General features: G+C 41.2%; 1 protein-coding gene across 1 annotated transcript in view; it reads left to right on the top strand.

Moving 5' to 3' along the window:
- SHB (SH2 domain containing adaptor protein B) overlaps positions 1-25,814 on the top strand; it is a 175,672-nt gene that overhangs the window by 75,156 nt on the left and 74,702 nt on the right. Inside the window, exon 2 of the mRNA XM_072991910.2 lies at positions 500-617. Within this exon, the coding sequence (XP_072848011.2) occupies positions 500-617 (118 nt within the window). The remainder of the gene's footprint in view (positions 1-499; positions 618-25,814) is intronic.

The following is a 25,814-nucleotide window of genomic DNA, read 5'->3' as shown; positions in this document are numbered from 1 at the left end:
CCTTGTTTTAAAGAATCAAAAGATTCATCTAGTGAAATAGGGTGTAATTTACAAAAACTCATGCTATAATCATTACTGTACTCTGAACTTTTCAGTGGAACTTTCTGTTTACTAAAGACTGTTTATCAACAGTCAATTCTGGTCCAATTTATCTAGACTCTTGCATCCGTTGTAAATGTGGCTGAGTTTAGTACTGTTCTGCTTTTTCGGTATGTGGCTGTATGAGGTGGTCAAAAAGGGCGAGATGCTCGAGAACTAGATTTCTTGGAGAGTCATAATGGGGCAAAACAAATGGAAATGAAGGCCCTGAGTAAGGATAGCAATAAAATATCTGTTCTTACTTGACTGAAGACTCCTTTTAAGAGTCCATTAGAAGAAAAGACACACACTGGCTGGTTCAGGACATGTGATGTTCTGCATGTTTTAAATAACTAGCTAGATCTGTTCAAAATAAGTCCATATAGTAACGGTTCTTACTTATTTCTTATTTCTTCTTCAGGTGCTAATAGCTGATGACTACTCTGACCCATTTGATGCCAAAAGTGAGGGCAGCAAAACAGGCAAGGGAGAAAACACTGGCTATATGGAACCATATGAAGCTCAGAGGATAATGACAGGTAATGATGTCTTTATTTTTCAGGTATAAAAATGTAATTTGCAGTGCTGTGAATATGGCGCTGGAGTCAGCATGGCTCTTATGCAACTTTTCTTCATTTATTTCATTGGAGTTTTACTTGAGAGCAACATTCAGGGCAATTAGACTATGTAGAAATCTGTCGACTTGTATAATTCATGCTCAGAGAAACCTTGATTGGCATACAAAAAAGTCAGAAATGATTAATCTCTCAGTTCTGCTTTTTTCTTTGTTTGAATTTTTTGAAGTCTGAAATTCTTTCCGTTCAATGTTTGAAGAAATTTGAGGATTTTTAAGGTCTGATCAAAAATGGCCCCACTGAATTCTTACCTGTCTCTGCTAACTAAATTCAGCAGCAGTACCCGGTATGAAGAGGATCATATAGTCCTTTCTTGCAGTGTAACTGCTGAAAGATGAAAAGTCTATCAGAAAAAGAGAGGTACCGTAATAACCACAATTGAGCAACACAGAAAAACTTTCTGCTGTACGCAGGAGTTGTCAGCCAGGCTTTTAAGAAGTAATGGTCATTCAAGGCCCAACACCTGCATGAACAAATGTATCACTTTTGGTTCTTTTTATACTTGAATGTTTAAAAGCCACAGTTCTTTCTGCCAGAATTATGGAGGAATTTTAAAATTTTGAAAAGTTGCCAGCCAAAGGAAATTATCAGCTATCCCTTGAATAGAATACTGAACAGTTGGGCAGCTTCTGACAGGTTTCCTTCTCCATGACCTCTCACAAGAAACGACTTTAGTAGCCGAGTTCCTTGCAAAGGTTCTCTCCTTCCAGGTTTCTAAAAATTAACCATATTGTCCTAAGCATCTCTTGTTGTGTTCTTTGTTACATTTCTTACATCTCTAGTTGTGTAACTATTATGCTTATGTCTATTTATTATTATTTTTATTAACTTTTCTATCTGTATGCTTTTAACGGTTACTTTGAATTGAACAGTTGGGCAGGATATCCTGGGCCCACTGAAGTACAGTATTTGCATTCAGCTCTCACCAATGCTTCCTGGTTTATGCCTCCTTGGACCCATGGTGTCCTGGAGCCACAGTTTGTAGCAGAGAATATGACATGATCATCCACCCCCTCCCAGATTCCATGTTCCTTCCAAGCTTGTGTGCAATCTTTACAGGGACTGGTAAACAAATGGATTTCCTCAGGAGTAATATATTGTTGCAAGCAATCTGTGTTGTAATGCAAAGTATTTGAGCATGGTAAAATCTTGAATGGGCACTTAGGGCTATAAGCATTACAAAACACCAGTTTCTCATATATTATATGGACTAATCTAACCTGCGTTTCTGCAGTTTCCGAGTTTGGGCATGGGAGGGGTGGTGCTAACTGGCGATGGGGACTGCCATTTATGAGCATCTGCACTTCCCAGACACCATTACTTGTGATGCAAACCAAAAGCTTTCGTAGATTAGGAATCATTAATTCGCCTCTTCTGGCCCTTTTCTGACCAGCTGGTGTAAGGAGGTGCCTTTAGTGAATCCTTCTGGTATCCTTCCATCTTTCTTCTTCTTTCTTTTAATTTTCTTTCTTTCTTCTTGTGATATCCTACAGATGAAATCCCTGATTACTATTGGGGTGGTGATACTATTTTGTGTTTTTGGACTGCAGTTCCCCGAATTCTCCAAGAATTCCACAGACAGAATTTGGGGAGCTGTAGCTCATAAACGTAAGTCTGCAGACCTCTAGATTTCACCCTGCTAGAGAAGGGCATTAGGGTTATTTATCTCCAATGCTACCCCGCTCCTGCCTTTTGTTGTAAATGTAAAAAAGAGTAAGAAGGCTGCAGCAGTGCTTCCCAGGAGCCATAGTTCTTTGGGAGGCTCATTTATAGAATCTTAACAGGCAACAATATTATGACTCCCAACGTCTTCTATACCCAGGAGGGTGTGGCTCTTTCCTACCATTCACGTGATTGGGGGAGGTGATTGACGTACAGCTTATATTTTATGTGCATGTAAAGACAACCAAATATCAGGCAATGTCCTCCATCCAGCAGGCAAAGATGAAAACCGTTAAAATGTCTGGTTTTTGTATATTTTATGTTATAATTTTGGATGAGAGGGGGAGAGGTGGAAGGACCTCCCATCTTTCCCAGTCCCCCCTGCCCCCCCGTTACCTGCTGCTAGCGCCAGAGCGCAGCCCTCGCCGGTGCAGCTGCTCTGCAATCCGCCATGCCCACCCAGCCCACGTGGAGCCCAGAAAGGCAGCATGAGCGAAGTGCCACCTGCCAAGCCAGGCAGCAGCAAGCAGCGCCTGAGCACATAGGGGGGAAGGTGAGCGCCCAGACTGTGTCTGTTCAAAGTCCCTTTCGGGGACTCCAACTCCCACACTCCCCAGCTTTGAACTTATGACCCTCGAGGGAGGGGAGGCTTCCTCATTCGTCTTTGCTTGGCGCCACTTTCTCCCTGCCTGTGCAGGAGCCTTGTTTGGGCATCCAGATTAGCAAGGTTGCCTCTGAGCCTGTGCAGAGTGTGAGCGGCCGGGGGATCCCACAGCCAGGATGGGTTGGGTTTGGGTTTATTTGCTTTGCTCCCAGTTGGAAGTACAATTTGAAGAATATTACCTGTGAACAGTTTTATACGTATGTGATTGCTAATGAAGATCTTCAGTGAAAAGTTGGCTCCTCTGAGAAATATGTTGTGTAATTAATAAAGATTATAAGGTAATAATTGTACAATTGGCTGTTTAAATAATGTTTTTTGGTATTTTGAAAAAAAGCCTCCATTGAATTTAGTTTTATTTTTTTAACATGATTGTTTCTTGGTCAGTTCGCTAAGAGACATTTATTTATTGTCAGCTATTGTAATAAAATTGTATTGATTGCGGGCTTAATCCAGAACTATTCAAATGAAACATTCAATATGTCCTCCTCTGTACTTTTTTTTTGTCTTTCTATGTCCTCCTTTTGGTACCCATGTATCTGGCAACCCTAATTCTTCATGCATTGGTAGTACAGTACGTATACATTTACATGATTTCCTTTAACAGCGAATAAATCTCAGTGGACCAGAATATTGTACAGAATGTAGCTCAGTGTAGAATCTTCCGGGTTTATTTGGGATTGGTTGGCTTGATTAGAGCTTTTCTGTGCCGTTTTGATCACATGGCACAAAATGTGAAAGAGAACACTGGTTTAGGCAAACAGAGCTTGTTGGTTTTTTGCTTACCTCTGGATCCCCAAGTTCCATTTTGGACAATAGCATTCCATCTGTTGGCATACACTGAGGTGGTCTGCTACAGTTAGGCTGTGTGTTATAAATTACACAAACAGACTTCTTTTATTACAATGCAGGTCTAGTTCTTCCTTAGTGGTAGGTTCTATAGATATGAATAGAAGTAATTTCCAAGTGAACATATTCTAGATTGTGAGTTTCATCTGGAGAAAGAAGTAATTTGAAGTAGCAAATATGATGTTTTCCTTTCCTTTCTCTGTTAACATGGAGAGTGTAATTATATGTTTCTCGTTTGTTCCTTGGTTCTCTTCCAGTCACAGTTCTTTATATGGTATTTATTGCACAGTGTGTATATTCGGAGTGCATACCCTCTGCAAGTGTATATTTGGGGGGTGTTATTGTGAACAGATTCTTGTTTAAGCCTAATGCAGCATCTCTTTCAGTATAGATAATGACATTTAATGACATGAACTTCTTTTTCTTCATAAATGCTAATTCTTGTTCTGAATGAAAGTTCCATAGAAAACACAAGGAATTACATGGTAACTGCATTGCTAATCATGATGCACATTAACAGACTAGTGAGACAAAACAATAGCTGTAAATATATTCCCAGTTTATGACATGGGTGCAAATTGGCTATGTCACTAATGTATTTGCAGGGTTGGGGGCTCCTCTGTATGCAGTGATTACACTGCTTAAAAGACCCGACGGGTGTTCAGAAACATGAGGAGCAACTGCAATTTCTACTCTGATTGTAAAGATGGAAGGTTCGTATGTTTCCCTAAGGGTAGACATGCATAATAGAGAACTTGTTGATACTGCAGTGCATACAGACACCACAGCTGCTTCTGCTTTCCTTTATAGAGAAGGACTGCAGTGCATCTTGGAGTAGAACATACAGTACTATCTGTCTAGATGGGATGGGCAAATGTTTGCCCTCCAGATGTTGTTGGCATGAAGCTTTCATCATCAGTCACTAGCATAGCCATGCTGAAGAATGCTAGGAGTTCCAGACTCAGCAACACTTGGGGAGGCACACTTTGCTCCCCTGGAGTTTAGAGATTCATAACATGTAAGGGAAAATGTTCTGTTACTGGTAGCTGGGGGAGCAACTATGGATATACTGCGCTCCATACAATCACCCTAATTCATGTGGAGCCTGTTATTTCAGCTGCATGCTTGCTATTACAGAAAGAGGGCTTCTTGAGCTGTAGCCAGTTTACAGAGTGTGACTGGTGAGTATTTGGATTGTTGGACTGTGAACTGAAGTATTAGTGAGCTATTTAAAAGAATTGTGTTATGTTTAACTGAGTTTGCACATCTCATTTTTGCATTGTCACTCTTGTAATTTTATTTCAAAAAGTGTTGTGATGTAGTGCCAAGGTTTTGCTGCTGTGTTAGTTAGTAAGATGATTAGTAATTCTTTAAAAATGTTTATGTAATGAAAATGGCAACTGAATCCTCTTATGATCAGCTTAAATTGTAGAAGAGTAACAAAACCTATCCTGCCTGGAGGGGAAAAAAATAGTAGGCAGTGCTCCCTGAATGCAAGCCTCTATCTAGAGAAGTGCACTATATGACCAGGAGAAAATAAAAAGAATGCGGAGACAGTATACTGAAGACCTATACAGAAGAGATAAAAGGATGACAGACCCCTTTGACAAGGAATCACATGATGAAGAACCTGCAGTTCTAGAAAGTGAAGTGAAAGCAGCTCTGAAAACAATAGGAAAAATAAATCACCATAGATGAAATACAAATAGAACTATTTCAAGCCACTGACTGAATCTGTAAAAATTCTAACAAGAGTATGCCAACAAATATGGAAAACAAAAGAATAGTCCACAGACTAGCAATATTCAATATACATTCCAATCCCCAAGAAAGGAGATGCCAAGGAGTGCAGTAAGCATAGGACCATTGCTGTATTTTCCCATGCAAGCACAGTGATGCTCAAGGTGTTGCAACAAAAGCTTTCACCTTCTATGGAATGAGAAATACCTAATGTTCAAATTGGATTTTGAAAATAAAGAGGATCTTGAGATCATATTGCAAATATTAACTGGGAACTAGAGCGTATCGAAGAATTTCAGAAGAAGATCAGTCTAATCTTTATAGAGTACAGCAAAGCCATTGATTATGTGAATGTTGAGAAACTGGATTGTTTTGAAAGAAATGGGTGTGCCTTGACACTTGATTGTCCTGGTGCATAATTTCTATTATGGGCAAAAAGATATTATTAGGTCAGAATATGGAGAGACAGAATGGTTTTGAATAGGCAAAAGTTTCAAACAAGGATGTACTTTATCTTTTTATCGGTTCAATTTGTACGCAGAACATATCATACAGAAAGCCAGACTAGATTCAGGTGAAAATTGGTGGGGGGAAAAGATCAATAAGTTAAGATATGTGAATGACACTATCATACTGGTACTGTAGAAAGCAGTAATGACTTGAAATGATTTCTAGGAAAAATGAGAGAAGAAAATGCCAAAACAGACTGCAGTTGAATATTAAGATAAAAATCGTGGCTACAGAAGAAATACACAATTTTAGCACTGGCAATGAATACATTGAAATGGATTTTTTATACATTGGTTCAATAATCAATCCAAAAGGAGACTACTGCTAGTAAAACATAAAAGGACTGAGGACGTCATCACATAATGGAATTGTTCCCTCCTTATACCCAAATTAGACCATAGCATAAATTTGAGGCCACATGGCACACGGCCGTTAGTGGTTCATGCTACTGGCTAGCAGTGTAAGTGTGGTTCAGTTCCCACCCTCCAAAAGGCTTGTTGGTTTTTGTTTGTTTTTTGTACTGGTGGTGTTTCAATATATCCTTTAGCAGTATGACGTGTGTACAAGCCTATCGAAACTTTTTTGAAGCAGATTCACCAGGGAAGGCGGCCGTCATAATGGCCGCACAGCTGCCCTTCTATATATATGATATATATTATATTAAAATTATGCATCTAGAGTATCAACACATTGGTAAACTTGCATCATAAGCTTCAGAAGAATTGGTAGGTGTATCTTCCTTCCAGCTACTGTCTAGCAAGTGACACAACCCTGGGTGGGGGAATGCTGGGTCTCATTGAGTGCAATGCATTGCTTCCAGATGTGCCGGCGCAACAGAAGAAATTCTACCCATCAGAAAGCAGTGCCTGACATAATGATGTATTGTTTTAAGTTAAGGGGTTGTAGTGCCCCATAAAATGAGAGAAAATAAATTGGCAACATGGCGTCGCCAGCAATAATGATTCAAATGGAAGAAAATGAATTGATAACGTTAAATGACACTGGGACATTCATCCAGATATATACACCACGTGGCCACCATGCATTACAACAAAGCTATGGAAAGTATTTTTAGAAATGGGGAGCATTTCCCTAGTGTGACTGCGGCCTGAGACTAGGAAGGGCAGCAATAAAGGAATTAAAAAAGATTATTAAGTATATGCCACTGGAGACTAAAACCAAGATTATCCACACTGTTCTATTTCCTATTACCATGTATGGATGGGAAAGCTGGACAGTAAAGATGATTTGTTTGAAATATACTGCTGGATGAGAGCTTTGTGGACACCCTATACTGCCAGAAAGACAGACAAGTGGGTCCTAGATCAAATTAAGTCTAAATTGTCTCAGGGAGCAAAAAAGATGAAACTGAGGCTGACTTTGGCTCATCAGGAAAAGGCAGGATACTCTGGAAAAGACAATTACAGTGGTGCCTCGCTTAACGTTTGCTTCGTTTAACGTTTTTTTCGCTTAACGTTTATTTTTTCAGAGGCAGATTGTGCTTCGTATAACGTTTTTCCCTATGGGCGATTTTCGCATAGCGTTTTTGGGACCATGCTTCGCTTAACGTTTTTGGTTTTAGGTCCCCTGCTTCGCTTAACGTTTTTTTTGTTTTCAATTTAAAAAGTGTCTTAGAAGGGTCCAAAACGGTTCTAAATGCTTGGATTCGTTAGAGGACCCCTTAAGTCATGTGCAAACCTGATTTGGCTTTGATCTGACGTTTCGTTAATTTTTTGTGAATTTTTGTTTTTTGGCCCATAGGAACCAATGGACCTGTCAAAATCTGACAGCTCCATGCTTTCCTATGGGGGAGAAAACAATTTACAAAAAATTAACGAAAGTTCAGATCAATGCCAAATCAGGTTTGCACACAACTTAGGGGGTCCTCTAACGAACCCAAGAATTTAGAACAGTTGCTGAGTCTTCATTAATTTTTTGTGAATTTTTTCTTCCCCCATAGGAATTAATGGAGCTGTCAGATTTTGACAGCTGTCAAAAGTTGGGGGAAAAAAATTCACCATTAATTAACGAAAAGTCAGATCAAAGCCAAATTAACTTTTGCATCCGTTTTAGAGGGTGCAGAAGCTAATCCAAGCATTTAAAACCATTTTGACCCTTTTATGACACACTTAATTTTGCAAAAATTGACTTCGCAAAGCCATTGAAACCTATTGAGTCAGCTACAATACATTCCAATGGAGGATACATTGTATCGTTTAACGATGTTTCCTATGGGTTTTTTCGCTTAAGGTCGGCAATCCGTGCCTATTGGAACGGATTAACCGGTTTCCAATGCATCTCTATGGGAAATATTGTTTCGCATAAAGTTTTTTTCGCATAAGGTTTTTTTTTTTGGAACCAATTAAAAACGTTATGCGAGGCACCACTGTATGCAAGGAAAGGAAGGCAGCAGGAAAAGAAGGCTGAATAAGAGATGAATTGTTCCCTAAAGGAAGCCACAGGCTGGAGTTTAAAAGAGCCGAGCAACGCTGCTGAGGATAGGACATTTTTGAGATTGCTTATTCATAAATCAGAGCCAACTTGACAACAGGTAACAACATAAACAACAACAACCAGTTTAAATTGTAAAGCAATAATGAAATCTCTCTTGACTTGACAAAAAACAAATGGTAAACTGCTCTCCCTGGATGGGAACCTCTGTCTAGGAAAGACAACTCAACCTTTCTCAGGGTGGGGACATCATTTCCAGGGTCCATGAATTCCTAGAGCCAGCTCTGCTGAACAGAACACCACAAACAAGCTAAATTGAAGTGCTGCTTTGTAATGCTGAAATTGGTGCACAGGGTACGGATATGCAATTATGACAAGAAACTATCACTCTCATTGCCTTCACCTGTGGTTTTTTTTTAAAAAAAGGAAATGTTTTTAATTGGTTCAATCATTTTCATTAATCAAGGGCAATAAAGTAAAATTCAAGATCATGTCTTTAGCTCAAGTTTCATGGCTTGCCCTGAAGAGGAATGCAAAGTGTTTAGAGTCTGGGATTTCCTCTCCTTTGCACACTTCTTCTTCCTCCCCCCCCCCTTCAGCTCATTGTAGAGTTTTAATAGCAATCAAGAAAGGGAAATCCCCAGATTTACATGTTTCTTTTTGATGTTCCTTCCAGTTTGTTCCTTCCAGCAGGCAGTCTCTCTTGATCTGATGGGCTGGAGCCCAGGTGTTGTGGGTGAACTTTACACCCCCTTACACCGGTTAACATACTGTATAGGATACTGTCTAAAACACGGAAGTTAAAGTCTGCCTTTCATAAGGATTCTAACGCTTGCTAAACTTTGTAATAGTCCACTAAGTCCTTCAGTGTAATCATGAAAACACTTATTATACATTATACAGAAGGCAGCCTTCCTCTGTGGCCCTGATCTACAGATTGTGCTGGAGGATGACTTTCAGGAAGGTAGAGGGAGGAGAGGAGACAACCTTCCTGTAGCCTCACTCCAGTGCTGCCACTGACTTGCATAAAGCTGTTCTGCTACCAAACACTTCATTCCTTCACTATGTTCATTTTCGCCTCTAGCCTAGGAAGTGCCGGCCAGGTACCATGCATATATGCCAGTTGTTGCCCAGAGGCTTCTAGCTGCTGACTTTTATTTTTGTTAAACAAATCCGGTTTTCTGCCAGCTGCAAACACAAGGTACACCTTTGTAAAATCATGCTTTAATTTCTCATTTACAGTGGTGCCCCACATAGCGAGGTTAATCCGTTCCGGATTAACCTTCGCTATGCGGAATCGTCGCTAAACGGGTAGGGAAAATGTATTGAAACGCATTAAACTTAGTTTAATGCATTCCAATACCTTTCTTACTTACCCGTTCAGCGAGGATTCCAATTACCGGCAGCCATTTTCGCGCTCTCGCTAAGAGAGGGCACGGCGTGAAAACGGCTGCCGGCAGCCATTTCCGGGCTTCCGACGGCCATTTTGGAGCCGCCGAACAGCTGTTCGGCGGCTCCAAAATGGCAGCCGCAATACCCGATCTTCGCAATGCGGGTTTTCCCCATTGCGAAGATCGGGCATGTGTCCATATAGCGATCCCGAAAAAGGGATCGCCATACGGAAACATCGCTATACGGTGCACTTGTTAAGCGAGGCACCACTGTATTTGATACTGTTTTTGGACAAGCCTTACTGTTCTGGTTGCCCTCTGTAAACTAGTAAAGATAGTGTAGGGGAAAAAATGATATTTTAAAGTTTTGACTTACTTTGACTGTTCTTGCATGTTTTAGCGGGAAATATTCCAAGGACAAGCAGGTGAAGTAGCATATGGTAGTGGAAATTCATTTCCGTGATTTCCAGATGGCTGTTTTCAATACAGTGGTGCCCCGCATAGCGACGTTAATGCGTTCTGGATTAATCGTCGCTATGTGGAAACATCGATAAATGGAACGGAAAAACCCATAGGAACGCATTAAACTAAGTTCCTATGGGGCCCAAACTCACCGTTCAGCGAAGATCCTCCATAGCGCCGCCATTTTCGCGCCCTCGGTAAGTGAGGAAACCGCGCGAAAATGGTTGCGGCGGCCATTTTGGGCACCCGGCAGCCATTTTGGAATCGCCAATCAGCTGTTTAAAAAACATCGCAATGCGAAGATCGGTAAGCGAAATGCTTACCGATCATCGCAATGCGATGTTTTGCCTATTAAAACATCGCAATGCGATCACATTAGCGATCTAAAAAATAGATCGCTATGCGGATTCGTCGTTAAACGGTGAGCTCGTTATGCGAGGCACCACTGTATCTACATGGGAAATAAGAACCCATCAAATAAATTCTGATCCTGTAGAGGTCAAATCAGATGTGGTAGGCAGTGGTGACCTGTCGCCCTTAGGGACCTACTGGACTAAGGAGCGAGTTCCAAGAAGGAAAGGCAGAGCCAGTAGGACATGAGATCTTTAGGACTGTACACATTCACTTTTCTCAAGAGGGCCCTCAAGGCAAAGAAGGAGTGGATCTGTTTTAAGAGGCCACATTTGGACCTGCAGTCTAGTCTGAGCATGGCATTATCATAGGTCCTCTAGGGTCTTGGATGAGGGAGAATGTGGGAGTTGGTGATAGCTTGTGGTTACCTCCTCCCCAGCTAATCACACATTACAAACAGACCTGGATTAAAGTTCTGAATGGATGAAGGTTAACAAGAGAGAAAGTTGTAAGTGGTAGGTAATACAAATTTTAAAAAATTAATAATGAAGTCACCCAAAATTAAATAAATTGAGGAGGTAATGCTCAAATATAGCCCATTCCATGTAATCATTTCCCCAGCAAACATTTTCATTCCCGCCCCCCTTTTTCTGGCTTTTGGCTGTGACAGACTCATTAATGTTATCATATTCAGGGATTTTTACACATTGATTCTAAGTGCTCAGGAGGGATTAGGGAATGGGATGCTGTTGAGTTACACTGGATCAGAGGATATTTTCTAAGAAGACAGAAGACATCTTCTCTGCTTTAGTCACTCAACATTAGTGACAAATGCAGTTTCAACATCTGGGAAACACTCCATCACACTGGATTAGAAGATAACATGGTGCATCCACATGGATTTATTTTCATCATTTTTCTCTCAGGATCTGAGATGAAAGTAAACTCAAACAGGTTGCTGAAATTCTTTAGTAAATTTTACTAACAGGACAGCTCATCTGTGTTAAGAGATCATCGTGCATTCTGACCAATTATCTTCAATGAGCTAAATTAAGTACAGAGTCAAAAACATGGAGTTAACGTGTAATAACTTTAGGTTTATTAACTACAGACTTTAGTACTTCAGTAGCAAAGGTCAAAATATAGCATTTGAATTAAAAACAAAGAAGGTTATTTGTACAGTGGTGCCTCGCATAACGAGTGCACCGTTTAACGACGAATCCACATAGCGATCTATTTTTTGCAATCGCTAATGCGATCGCATTGCAATGTTTAGATAGGGAAAACATCGCATTGCGATGATTGGTAGGCGTTTCGCTTACCGATCTTCACATTGCAATGTTTTTAGAACAGCTGATCGCGGTTCCAAAATGGCAGTCAGGTAACCAAAATGGCCACCACAAGCATTTTTGCGCGCTGCCCTCGCTTACCGAGGCGGCGAAAATGGCGGTGCTATGGAGGATCTTCGCTCAACTGTGAGTTTTCGCCCTATATTAATCCGGAACGGATTAATGTCGCTATGCGGGGCACCACTGTATTCTCAAAGGCTTTCATGGCCGCGATCTGATGGTTGTTGTAGGTTCTTCAGGCTATTTGGCCATGTTCTGAAGGTTGTTCTTCCTAATGTTTTGCCAGTGTCTCTGGCCAGCATCTTCAGAGGACAGGAGTGAGAACTCTGTCTGTGCTCTGGTGCAGTTCTGTGGGATAGCTGAGTATTTACAGCTGTGGGATCAGCTTTTGTCCTTTTCAGAAGATTGAGTGATTATGATGATCAGCGTGGTTTTTGTTTGTTTTTTGTTTGTGTTTTGTTTGTGTTTTGGTGGGTGTCATTTGTCTTACATATTCCAGGCAAGTTCTTTAGTTTTGATTAATGTTTCTAAACTGGGTAAACCACCCCCTAAAGCTGGATGGCATGGATGCCAGTGTGGATGGAGAGAGCGAGCAATCAGATAGCATATGCTCAGGCAATCTCCATCTTGGAAAAGGCCCTTCTTCAAGGAAGAAGGCACACAAGAGGAGGGGCAGGAAGTGACCAATTCACAATAGTGCTCCAATAGCAGGGGAGAACTGAGTGATTGACAGAATCACCCACTGCATACTGGGACACAGTTGATCTGCATACTCCAACAGTCTGGTGTTTTGGACTGATTCTTACACAGCGAAGTGAATATGAACTATTCAGCAAAAGATTCACCAGGACACCAAAGGACTTACCAATAACTATGTGGGCTCTAACTCAGTATTTCATTCTTTTCAGTTTGTCAGTGATTCTAAATAATGAATTATCTCTTACAGGCCTTCTTGCTGAGCCATTATGGTGTGCCTTCTCCCTTTTGTAGTGTTTGGCTATTCATGCTCCTATTGCTTAGCAGTCTTTTATTTTACAGATCATTTATTTTATAGAGCAGTGGACAGGGCAGTTTGGACCACTTTAAAGGCTTTAAGACAGCATTGGCAGGGGCTGTAAAGAAAAGAAGGTTCTCTTGTGTTATAATCTCCCTGTCTGTCTCAGAAATGCTGGAAATTCTATGGAGATATGCAAGCTTGTACCAAATCTACTCTACCTATACAGTGGTGCCTCGCATTACGATGTTAATTCGTTCCAGCGAAATTGCTGTAGAACAAAAACGTCGTAATGTGAAAATTAAAAACCCATTGAATAGCATTAAACCCCGTTTAATGCGTTCCAGTGGGCTAAAAACTCAGCGAAGATCCTCCATAGGGCGTCCATTTTCGGTGGCTGTCTTGTGAGGAATCCGTCCCAGAAAACAGCGGGGAGCAATTTTATTTACCCAGTGGCAATTTTGAAACCGCCTATCAGCTGTAGGAAAATCGTCGTTTTGCGAAGAATCGGTTCCCGAAGCAGGGAACCAATCATCACAAAGCAAAAAAAGCCTATTCAGACCATCATTTTGCGATTGCAAAAGTATCATCGTAATGCGGTTTCATTGTAATACGGGGTAATTGTAAAGCGGGGCATGGCTGTATTTGGTTTGAAGCTATCACTGGGGGCTACCTTTGAGGCTGATGCGGAAACTTCAGATGGTCCAGAATGAGGCAGCCAGGCTTCTTAGTGGGGTGAGAAAACACCAACATATCTCCCCCACTCTGGTTGTTTTGCACTGGTTGCCCGCCCGTTTCCGTGTTGACTTCAAAGTGTTAATGATTACATATAAAGCCCTAAACGGTTTGGGACCTCAATATCTGGCAGATCATCTTCTCCCACCCAGATCTACCCAAATCACCTGACATAGCCAGCAGGGACGGCTGAGGGGTCTGACGCCGAGGGAGGCCCGGAAGGAAAAAACAAGAAACCGGGCCTTCTCAGCGGTGGCCCCTTGGCTGTGGAACACTCTCCCTAACAAAATTCGTCTGGCACCCTCGCTGGGCATTTTCAAAAGCCAGTTGAAAACTTGGCTATTGAAGCAGGCCTTCCCTTCAGTCAATTAAGTGATTTTTATTTCTTATTTTTTCTTTTGAGCTATGCCATCTTGGAACTGTTTACTTTAAATTAATTAATTGTTAAAATTGTAAACTTATGATTTATATTTTATATTTTATATTGCTTTGTTTTTACCTATGTAATAATTGTGTATATTTTAAATTGTTTTTATTGTATATGTTGTGAGCCACCCAGAGTAGACTATGTCTAGATGGGCAGCATATAAATGCAATAAATAAATAAATAAATAAATAAAATGTCACTGTGTCTTTTGGAATAAATTTCTATGTCATTGGATGGAACAGAATTTGGAAACGCCAGTGGGTCTGCTGGATTTTAAGAGTTACAGTGGTGCCTCGCTTAATGATTTTAATTGGTTCCAAAAAATCCATCGCTATGGGAAAACATTGCTAAGCGAAACCCGTTTTCCCATAGAGATGCATTGAAAACCGGATAATCCGTTCCAATGGGAACGGATTGCCATCCTTAAGCGAAAATCACCATAGGAAACATCGCTAAGCGAAACGCGGTTCCCCCATTGGAATGCATTTAAACCTTTTCAATGCATTTCAATGGGGGAGAAAAAAATCACCAAAAATTCAAAAAGAGTCAGAACGAAGCCAGATTTGGTTAACAAAGGGTTAATTAAGTGCACTAATGATTTCAAGCACTCTAAACCCTTTTAAAACAATTTAACACCTTTTAAAAATAGCGAAAATGGAGCTGTCAAAAACATCGCTATGCGAAACAGGGGGATCTAAACTGTCATCGCTAAGCGAAGCAAGGGCCCGAACATCGCTATGTGAAATTCCCCCATTGGAAATATCGCTAAACGGAGCGCAAGATCGCTCTTAAAACCTCATAGCTAAGCGAATACATTGTTAAACGAGGCAATCGCTAAGCAAGGCACCACTGTATAGTCCAAAAAAAGGAGCCCGTCATACTTCATGTTGGCCTGTAACACTTTTTCTAAAGTTGTAGCACATAAAACACCTTCCTATAATAGAAATACAGTGGTGCCTCGCATAGCGAGGTTAATCCGTTCCGGATTAACCTTCGCTATGCTGAAGCATCGCTGAACGGGGCAGAGATTTCCATTGGAACGCATTAAACATGGTTTAATGCGTTCCAAATGGGCCAAATACTCACCGTTCAGCGATGCTTCAGGATGGCCGGCAGCGCGCGGCCATTTTGGGCCATTTCCAGGCTTCCGGCGGCCATTTTGGCCGCCGAACAGCTGATCGTCGGAGTTCGTTTTGCGAAGATCGGTAAGCGAAACACTTACCGGTCTTCGCAAAGCGAATTTTCCCCTATTGGAAAAACGTTGAGCGATCGCATTAGCGATCCGAAAAAACGGATCGCTATGCGGTTTCATCGTTATACGGTGCGCTCGTTAAGCGAGGCACCACTGTATATACTGTATTTTTCCATGTATAAGACGATACTTTTGTCTAAAATCTTTAGACTAAAAATTGAGGGTCATCTTATACATGGAAGCAAGCTGAGGAGAGAACAAAAAGAAGTGGAAGGGGAAACAGGGATCATAGTGATCCTGCAACGCTTTGATCCTTTTCCCCCTACACTTGCTGAGCCCCACTTAGATTTCTTAATTTTGAATTAGTAAAGTGGGGAGGCATCTTATACATGGGCCATCTTATTCCGTCTCCTCTCCCTTTCAATGTAATTCAACAGAAAGGATTGCATGTGAATTTAACCTGCTGATGTTTTCAGATTTCAGCAAAAGTGCTAATATTTAACTGGATAAAAATTCTCAAATTAAAGTTTGAACAAATGAAGCTTCTTCAAAGCATATGTCTGCATACAAGCAAATACAAAAGCGGTGCATAAAAGAGGGAAAATAATGTTAATGTCTCTATTGATTTCTGTAGAACTAGATAGCCTGCTGTTTAATTATGTCACAGCAGCACTTAGGCAATAGCCTTGATAAGATTATTTAATGGGTTGAACAGCAGGGCAGAACAATAAAACTGATTTTTCATTTGTCTTATTATGGTCAGCTAATCTTTGGTTAAGACTGCACAAAATTCTCCTTGGGCCATAGGCTTCTAAATGTGTTCAGCGATCCTGTTCTTGCTAAATTTATGCCCTTTACTTTATTCCAGATTTGCTTTTAGTTTTTCCCCTGGGGATGAAAAGTTTAATGGATATGGTGCTTTGAAGACTCTTCTAATGCATTTTTCAGGCTCTGCCAACAATGGGATGTTAGCTTAGGCCATGTCATGGGATCTGTCTCCAGCCCTCCAGGGAGATAAAACATCCATGAAATGGGAAGAATTACAATGCTTTTGCTAAAAGTCCAGATGTAAAATTACCACGTCTATTATTAATGAAACACTTAACAATATGGTTGTCCTGGGGTAGCTATGACATGATATTTATTATTGGTCCAGAGAAGGTCTGAACAGGACAGCTGGGTAACCTCAGTAATTTTTAATGGAGAAAAGTCATTTGTATAATCATTCTTCCTCCCAGAATATACCTAATTTTCCTCTACATGAAGGTGCTCAGCATACAAGCAGGTGCAACTTCATTAGCACATCTACTGTACTGCTAAAGAAATCTTCAGCCTGCCTCCTTAAACAGGGTCCTTCCCAGCCAGCAGATAAGCTGCAGCCTCTCACTGGAGACAGATCTGTGGGTGGTTATGGCTCTTATTTCAGAAGGTGAGCTGAAGTTTTTGCTGCAAGCTTTTCCATACAATTAAGTGCCTAAAAACCTGTGTTTCTCATGAACATGAGAAAAGCTGATGAGCTCACTATCTGGCCATTCTTGTGAAGAGAGGAGTCAGCATTAAGACAATTTTAATATAAATTTTACGGTCAAGAATTGCTTTTTTGCAAGGCTCTTGGCTCTGATACCCAAGCCAACTTAAACACGGTGCTGTTTCATAGGATAGCAAAATTGTGTTCATGCTATAAAGAGCTTGCTAAACTGTTGGCATGAGTTGTGTTGCACCATGAGAGGAGAGCTCTAGTTAGTCATTCTATTAATTTATCAAGCTCTTTCATATAATGGGAGTTTCCTGGGCTGTCAAAGTGCCCATGTACATGCTCTAAACCAGTGTTTACCACCTTTACATTTACCCATTATTTCCTCTTTTCACACATTGCAAGCTTTCTCATCCTTCGCTTCTTCCAAAAATCAGGTGAATCTTAACAAGAATGATGTGTTCATCTGGTATTTCAAAGCTGTAAAGATGCCAAGTCATAATGATTTTCCCAGCATAAGACATTATACTTCCCTTCCTCCTTCCAGTTTACAGCAGTGTTCTATGCCAGGATGTGTTTTTACCCTCAGAAGGCTGAATTGTGCTTTTGGCATTCCTTCTATTTTTAAATAATATCTTAAAACATAACATAATGGTAAGGCCAATGAAATCTGCCGTTGTGGGAATCAAAGTCCCCAGCTTTATGCCAGTACAGAAAAAAAATGATGAGCTCATTGTTTGGGCTTTTTCGAGGAGATCAAAGAGTTGAGTCAAGACCAAGACAATTTTAAAATAAATTTCATGGTGGAGATTTTTGTGAGCCTCTTAATTTTGATAACGTAAGCAAATTTAAACAGAGTGCTGCTTCATAGAATACCAAAATAGTGTCCATGCCATAAACAGCATACTAAACTGTTGATATGAGTTATATCATGTCATGGAATGCAAGCAGTAGTTAATCACGTTACTAATCTGTCAAGCCTTTGCTTATAATCAGAGTCTCTTGGGTTGCCCATTTAGCATGCTTTAAACCCAGTGGTTCACGCCCTTTATCCAGTGATTTGGATTTCATTTTCTGGAAACCCCAGCTAGAATGGCCAGTTGCATCATATTATGGGATTTGATGTCCAAACAACTGGCATGCCAGAGACTAAGAACAACTCCTCTGGAAATTTCATTTGAAGAGCAGTACTGTAGTACAAGAATTTTTTAGTCTTATTTTCTCTGTTGCTACAGACCTGGGATATTTTGACTGTCAAATATGAGGAAAGAAGCAATTCTGTAAATCAAGCCAGCCAGCCAGTCAGTTAGACAGTCAATCAGTCAGTCAGCAAGGCAATACTTTTCATTCACATCAGTGGTGCCCAACCTTGGGCCTCCAGATGTTCTTGGACTTCAACTCCCAGAAATCCTGGCTAGCAGAGGTAGTGGTGAAGGCTTCTGGGAGGCCCAAGGTTGGGGACCACTGATTTACATTGTACAGCACTTTACCTGTATCTGAATAATCCTGAAACAGCTTTGTAAGGTAGGGCGGTATTATTCTGCCTGTGATTGTGGCATAGAGATAGAATATTCATTTGGCTGTCTGTTGACCTGATGGCTGAAGTAAGATTTAAGCCAGTGGCATTATTCACGATTTTGGACTTGCAGTGCCTACAGTAGCTTTCAGATTCGTCCTGTACTCTTAACAGCAGGATAAAAGATGGCCTGAAAATGGAAGGGTGGTAAAGAACTATTGCTATATGTAAATGTGTTTGTGACATGGCCCTTGCCAAAAGGCTAACACAAGAAATCTGAAGAGCGGATATGAATGATTTTGATATTGTACGGCTGCTATTTATTTTAATTATGAAACAGAAGAGAGAAAATTGATTACTTCCAAGTTCACATGGAGCTTCATCAGACAACCAATTTTATACAGTAATTATTCCTCCTGAAAGGTGATGGCCCATTCCAGGAAGACAATGGATTTTTCTGTTACTGGTATAACTGCATTTCTTTATTTGTCAGCACAAGACATATAGCTCTATTATATTGCTTCACTCTATAATAAAGCTTAACTTTAAAAAAAAAAAAGAAGTCCATGCCATACTCAAACTGCACTGATGTCTGGTCAGAGAACAAGCCTACAACAATTGGTTGGCCTGAAGATCTTTGGAGAAGTACCAGGGATATTTTAGCTGGAGAGGCAAGGAGTCATTCCGGCTGTTGGCATCTCCATTTCCTGAATCATTAACCTTAAAACCTGCCTGAAATCAGAGCATTTTTGGCCTCGATCTTGTTGCATCTTGAATGCTTGCTGAGATTTGGCAGTTTCCTTCACAGCTGTGATACAAAATGGGTTCACTTTTGAACTCACTCCAGGACATTTCCATTTGTGGTAACTGTGGGTGCTGCCTAGACAGCAACTGCTTCCTGTTCTTCAGGTTTGGTGGTGTAACAGACAGCCAGAAAAGTGTGGAGCCTGTCCAGGAAAGGAGAACACTTTTTTTTTTCTTGCAGCTAATCTTGTCTGGACATCTGTATGAAATACTTGAATTGCAAACCTTGCAGTTTAGGGGCTGCATGAGTTACCTGTTTAGGTCTAGTTTCTTTTTTCAGGCATTGAAAATCAGAGGGAGTGCAACATCAACCTTTGCAGTTGACAGGCAGTATGAAGCCTCTAAGTTTGCTAGGTCCAAAATATATATTAGGAGCCGGGGTTTTGGCCTTTGTACCGTTGATACCTACTGAACTTCAGGGTAAAGCTACTCATGCTTGGACTTAAACAAGTGACCTGGATTAAAGGACATGCCCTTGGCTGGTTTGTATTCTCACACAGCCACAAGGTTTGATAGTGTAGTTTTGATAGTGTAGGTCTACCAGAATTCTAAAACCCTATATACTGGGGTGCTGGGAATAAGCAAAGGAGTATGCTTGACCTCACAAATGAGTCATTTAAATGTACTTTGATCTGACATGCAGGTTCTTATCTTAATTCTAGCAGTGGAATTGGCCCTATTCACAGACATCATTTTCCTTCTCCTTTGGAGTGTTAGAAGCAGCAACTCTTGTGAGCGGCAGCAGCAGAAGAAGAAGCAGCTCCTTCTCAAGAGCTGAATTTCACACATCCTGGGAGTGAAGGAGGACTGGCCTTCCCATGATCCTGTAGCAACTTGAGGCAAGCGTCTTTGAGTGCCAGCTCCTTTTGTAACTAGTTTTTGTTTGAGCATGTTGTGTCATGCATGATAGTAAATAAGGATGTTTCAACCCACAGTGACTCAGTCCTTGCAAAATCCTTAATCCTTTTTCCGCACAGGTGGCTTGCCAATCTATAGGTTTTTGCATCATGCCTGGTAAAGAGGAGAAAGAAAGAAGGTGACACTGAATGGGAACCCATCTTTCATGTTCTTCCTGGACCCATTTTCAGCAACCAAAATGCTGCTCACCAACAATATGCCATGCTGTGTATTCTATGCCTCATTTTAAAGCCTGAATACTCTGTATTCATAGAATACAGAGTATTCAGGCTTTAAAATGAGGCACTTAGAACCTAGAAATCTGTGATCCCTGGATGATTTCATGACCAGAATCATCATGTTGACCAGTTTGCTTGCTAGAAGTATTTGCATTTTAGATATCAGGCATACCAGATGCCAGTTTAGAGAGGATGGGCAATAGCCACCTAGATCCCTTTGTGAAGGGTTAAAGTGGGACGCTTGCCTATCATGTATGATTCTCTCCCTAAATTGGTCTGCCAGTAAGACAACTTGCTGACTAGAGCTGTATCAGGATACCTTTCAATCTGAATGCTCCCATTGCCAATTTTAATCTTCAAATTACCTGTAGATCTAAAGAGGCAGCATAAATAGAAGTTCTAAGCTCATGGATTTATCACCACCATCTCCACCAATTTTGGTCCATTGATTTGCAGTTCAGATTTTGGATGACTTGAATGTTGCATGGTATCAAGGGGAGAGATGTAAGAAATCTGTACTTGTATAATTACATTGCCAGCATTTCTCCTTTTGTGCAAGTAGGGCATGGGTGAACAATTGTGGTCCTCTAGATGATTTTGGCCTACAGCTCCCATCAACATTAGCCAGCATAGCCAAGGGCAATGGTTTTTGGAACTTGTAATTACCCCCCCCCAAAAAAAATCTGTAGAGCCATTTTTGTTAGAGAGGTGCCATTTGGTGCAGGTAGATGTGTTTTGAGCTCCAGCTCCCAGAATTCTCAAAGAATTCCTCACAGCAGAATTCTGGGATTTCCAGCCTATAGAACAGTGGAGGCAAACCTTTTTCTGCTCGAGTGCCCAAAATGAGGAGGTGGGGAAGAAACCAGTGGCCACCCGGAAGACCAGAACCAGAAAGGAAGTGGCAGTTTCAGGGGGAATCATGGGGACGGACAGGAAGTTAAAGGGGGAATCATGGGGACGGACAGGAAGTTAAAGGACCCAGAACACAAAGAGAAAGGGGGAATACCAGCTGCAGCCACTTCAAAAGGTTTGTTTCCACAACGGTGGGTGGGTGGGCTGCCCACTCACATGCCAGAAGAAAGGGCTTCGCGTGCCAGATGTGGCACGCGTGCCATAGGTTCGCCATCACTGCTATAAAACCATACCTGCAAAAAACTATATTTTGCTTACTTGGATCAAGGCCTAATTCCTCAGCAGCTGGATGACATGGAGGTCTCAGTTCATACTGAAGTGTTTCCTGGGTTGAAGCTGCTGCAACGCTTTCTGAGAGTGATGTCTCATTGTGGTCAAAGGTGTCTGTAGGTATGGTTCTTCTGCCCTGGGAAATCCTAGCAGAATTCTGGGAATTGTGGTTCAAGAAAAAAGGGGGGGAAAACCCTACCAACAACAAATGGCACATCCTGCCTATCCCTGAAATGAGGAATAGTTGATGTGTGAATGTGTACTTGACTCTGAGGCCATAACTACACATTACTTTCAAAAGGTACATAACAGAAGCGACCCTGAGAAGATTTGCAATGCTGAGGGATGGTATGGTTGTCCAACCCTTTCCTTGCCTATCACTGTTGCAGTTGCTTTTCCTGTGAGGGTTTCCAAATATACATTTCAAGAATACATTTAAGGTGTTTGTAGCATGGAAGCAGCTCTGTGAGAAGGGCATATACTCTGTGTCAAGCATAGTTATAACATGGGTAAGAAACACATGATTGCTGTATTGGGAGAGTTACACCCCCCAAAAAAGATTCAGAGATACCTCTAATTCTGCTCTAACATGTGTCACAGGTGTTACCAACAGAAAAAGTGATGGAACAAAAAAGTGTGAAGCTCTCTTCAGAGCAGCTGAAATAAAACAGTCCCAGCCTGCAGGCTCATAATTTAAAGAAAAAAAGACCAGAGACAAAATGCATAGTGAGGATCAGGAGGGAGAAAGAATGGAAAAGGCAGACTCAGACACTTAATTTTCATCTGCAACGTTCAACAGGTACTAGTTAACTGTTGCTGCCGCTTCCCATGGATAGTACCAATAGTAGCGGTTGAGAGTCGGACCGCACAGAGTTTGTGGGGGGAATATGCTTTCAAATGGGGCTGTATCCAGGCATGATGAAGAGAGAAGACTATTGCTACTTCTCCCTCAAAGAGGTTTTTTTTCTTTTAACTTCAAGACTGAAATAACAGATGATCTAATTTCTTTTTAATAGGAGCTAGTGGTTTATTAATTAAGGCTGACAGTGTTAAGCTAATACCAGTTTTACAGTCATTAAAACACTTGAGATGTAGGCTAATAAGGATGGGGTTGACAATTTGTATATACCAACCATTAGTATACAGTGGTGCCTCACATTCCTATGGGCTTTTTAATATCACATAGCAACGAAATCACTTTGCAGCGATTTTTGCTGCACTGATTATCGTCGCTATGCGAGGCACCACTGTATTGGGGAAAGGAATCTCAAGGGTCTGGTGTCCTGCTGTATTCGCCTCAGAAAATCAACAGCAAAAACACTCTGGAGCTGACCAGAACTATTAACTAATCTAGAACTTTGTTTCCCACTCTGGGCAGTTGCCTGGAAAATCTGCAAGAAGGGCATGAGAGCAATACTTCTCTGTGTTGTTTGCCGAGCACTAGGTATTTCAAGATAGGCTTACATCAACACAGAGATCCAATTTGCCCTTCTTGTTTGTAGAGGGGTAAGGGATAAATGATGTCCTTATTCAGCTCAGATGCTCAGCAGGTATTAAACATTCAGGCTGATAAATGCTTAGCCTAATATTTTTATTTGTATTATCCAATGCTTTCACCTTACTTTAGAATGCTAGCCCTTGATGGCAGAACTGTAACTAGCCATTTTGGCACCTGGGGCAAGTAGCACCGCCCTTCCACCACCACCACCATCAAGAAGGAAGAGGAGGAGAATGTGTGTCTCCCTCCCCCCTGCCAAAAAAAATAAAGGAAATGTTCATGCTTTCAAAAAAAGAAAAGTGAATAAAACTAGAAGGTATAACTATTTGTTTTCCTAACATATGCCAGTAGACCATTTCTAGATGCTGTTGCCCTCTGAATTTTAGCAACCTGATTGTCCTGCCCTAGTTACAGAAAACAAAAACTATGAATTATTTGTTGTTGTTGTTTAGTCGTTAAGTCGTGTCCGACTCTTCGTGACCCCATGGACCAGAGCACGCCAGGCCCTCCTGTCTTCCACTGCCTCCCAGAGTTTGGTCAGATTCATGTTGGTTGCTTCGATGACACTGCCCAACCATCTCGTCCTCTGTCGTCCCCTTCTCCTCTTGCCGTCACACTTTCCCAACATCAGGGCCTTTTCCAGGGTGTCTTCTCTTCTCATGAGATGGCCAAAGTATTGGGGCCTCAGCTTCAGGATCTGTACTGCATGCAATTATATTCCCCCTTTCTAAGCTTACCTTTTTACCTCTTACTTTAGAAATGTGGAATTAAAAACTGACCCTTCCAAAAAAAAAAAAAAAAAAGGTTTCAACTGGATCATCCCAGCTGGAATACTGTAATGTGCTCATTGTGGGGCTGCCTGTGGAAAGTGTTTGGAAACTTCAGTGGATCCAAAACACAACAGCCAGATTGCTAACTGGGGCTGGTTATGGGGATCACATAACCCCTCTGTTACAGCAGCTCCACTGTCTGCCAATCTGTTTCTGGGCACAATTGAAAATGCTGGCTCTAACCTATAAAGCTCTAAACAGCTTGGATCGAAACTATCTCAGAGACTATGTCTCCCTTTATGGGCCTGCCCAGGTATCAGCAGATCACTTTCTCTCAGTCCCACCACCTTCACAGGTGTTTTTGGTGGGGACACAGCAGGGGGTGTTCTCTGTGGCTGCTCTCAGACATTGGAGCTCCCTCCCACAGGAGGCCAGCCTGGCCCCATCTTTGCTGTCCGTCCACAAGCAGGCAAAGATCTTTCTCTTCAGGCAAGCTTTCCCTCAGTAACTGGCTGCCTGGGTGGGATTTTAAAATGGATTCATATGCATTACTGCTTTGAATGTGATTTTGGTGTTGCTTTGTTGCCATGTTTTAGTGTGGTATCTGTTTGATTCTTTTAAGTACTTGTATCCTTACTGTTTTTAGCTTTAAATATTGTATCTTTAAATGATGTGAGCTTCCTTGGGTCTTTTTTAAGAAGAAAGGTATAGTAAAAATATTTTAAATAAAATAAAATATTATTCCCTAGCTATTACAAAAGGTAAAGGTTATTAAACAAAACGATTCCTTCCTTCCTTTTCTTTTTGTCTCCACCTTTTATAGAGCTGGTATGATTATCATAATTAAAGAGCTATTTCCATGCAAGCCGTCTCTGCTTCTTTTAGTTAGAGCCACAAAAGGTGATGCCATGGAGAAGGATCTGGCAGGACACTGCATCTGGCCACCTAATGGAAATGTGGCTGCCCTTGTCAGCTCAGAAGAGTTAATGTCATGTGAGTTGACAGGTGCTGCAAGATGCTGCAGTTTTTCATTGTAGACAAGGGCAGAGAGGGAGGGAAAGCTTGTGCCCTTCTGGGCATGCCTGTCAACAATAAGATTGCATTGTTTAGGAATCCACATTGCAGCTAAAGGGTAGCAGCTATGTCCCCACATGCCATAAAAAGACCATTTCAGGGCAGCAGTCAGTAAGGTTCAGTCCTACAAACCGTATCTTCTCCAAAATTTGAGGGTAGAGGATGAGGAAATCAAATTAAAACAATCGCATAGCGCAAATGTGTAGCGCAGGAGATGCTTGAGAAATATCTCGAGCTTTTCTGAAGAAACTTCTTTGTCTCGCCAAGATATAGGAATATGTGCAACCAACTGGAAAGAATCCTCTCTTGCACAGTCCAGAGACTATCATTAGGTTTGATATCTATATTGTATTTTCCTTTGGTGGTGACACTGCTCAGCTGAAGTTTTGTGATATTGTAGAGTGTTTCATTAAAAAAATGGAACATTTTAGAGATTCAACTAGCAATGTATACAAGTAAAATTTGTGTTAAAATGTGGGTGTTTCCCCCCCCCCCATACACATAGAAATGCGCTCAGATTTTCATGAGAAATAAAATACTTGCACCTGATGTAGCATCAGGACAAGATAGAATTAACATCAGGACAGAAAACAACCAGAGTGAAAATGAGCTTGGCAGAATTGGTCATCCCAAGCCTCATGTCTTATTGATCCCTTAGGAGCAGCACAGTCAGTTTAAAAATATACCATACTTTGTCACATGATCCCTTCCTCAATTTGCTATCTCTGTCACCTTCATCCTGCTCTGCCTTCCCTGCTGTTTTGCCTCAGCTTACCTCCCTGATTTTGTCTAGACCGTCACCAGGGTTTAGGAAAGTTACTTTTTGGACTACAGCTCTTTGTGCGAAAGGGACCATGTTGAAGGATCCTGTAA

The sequence above is a fragment of the Pogona vitticeps genome, chromosome 2 (genome assembly GCF_051106095.1).
Source record: "Pogona vitticeps strain Pit_001003342236 chromosome 2, PviZW2.1, whole genome shotgun sequence".
Lineage (NCBI taxonomy): Eukaryota > Metazoa > Chordata > Lepidosauria > Squamata > Agamidae > Pogona > Pogona vitticeps.
Note: the sequence above shows the minus strand (reverse complement) of the source record. Positions and strands in the feature narration are given on the sequence as shown.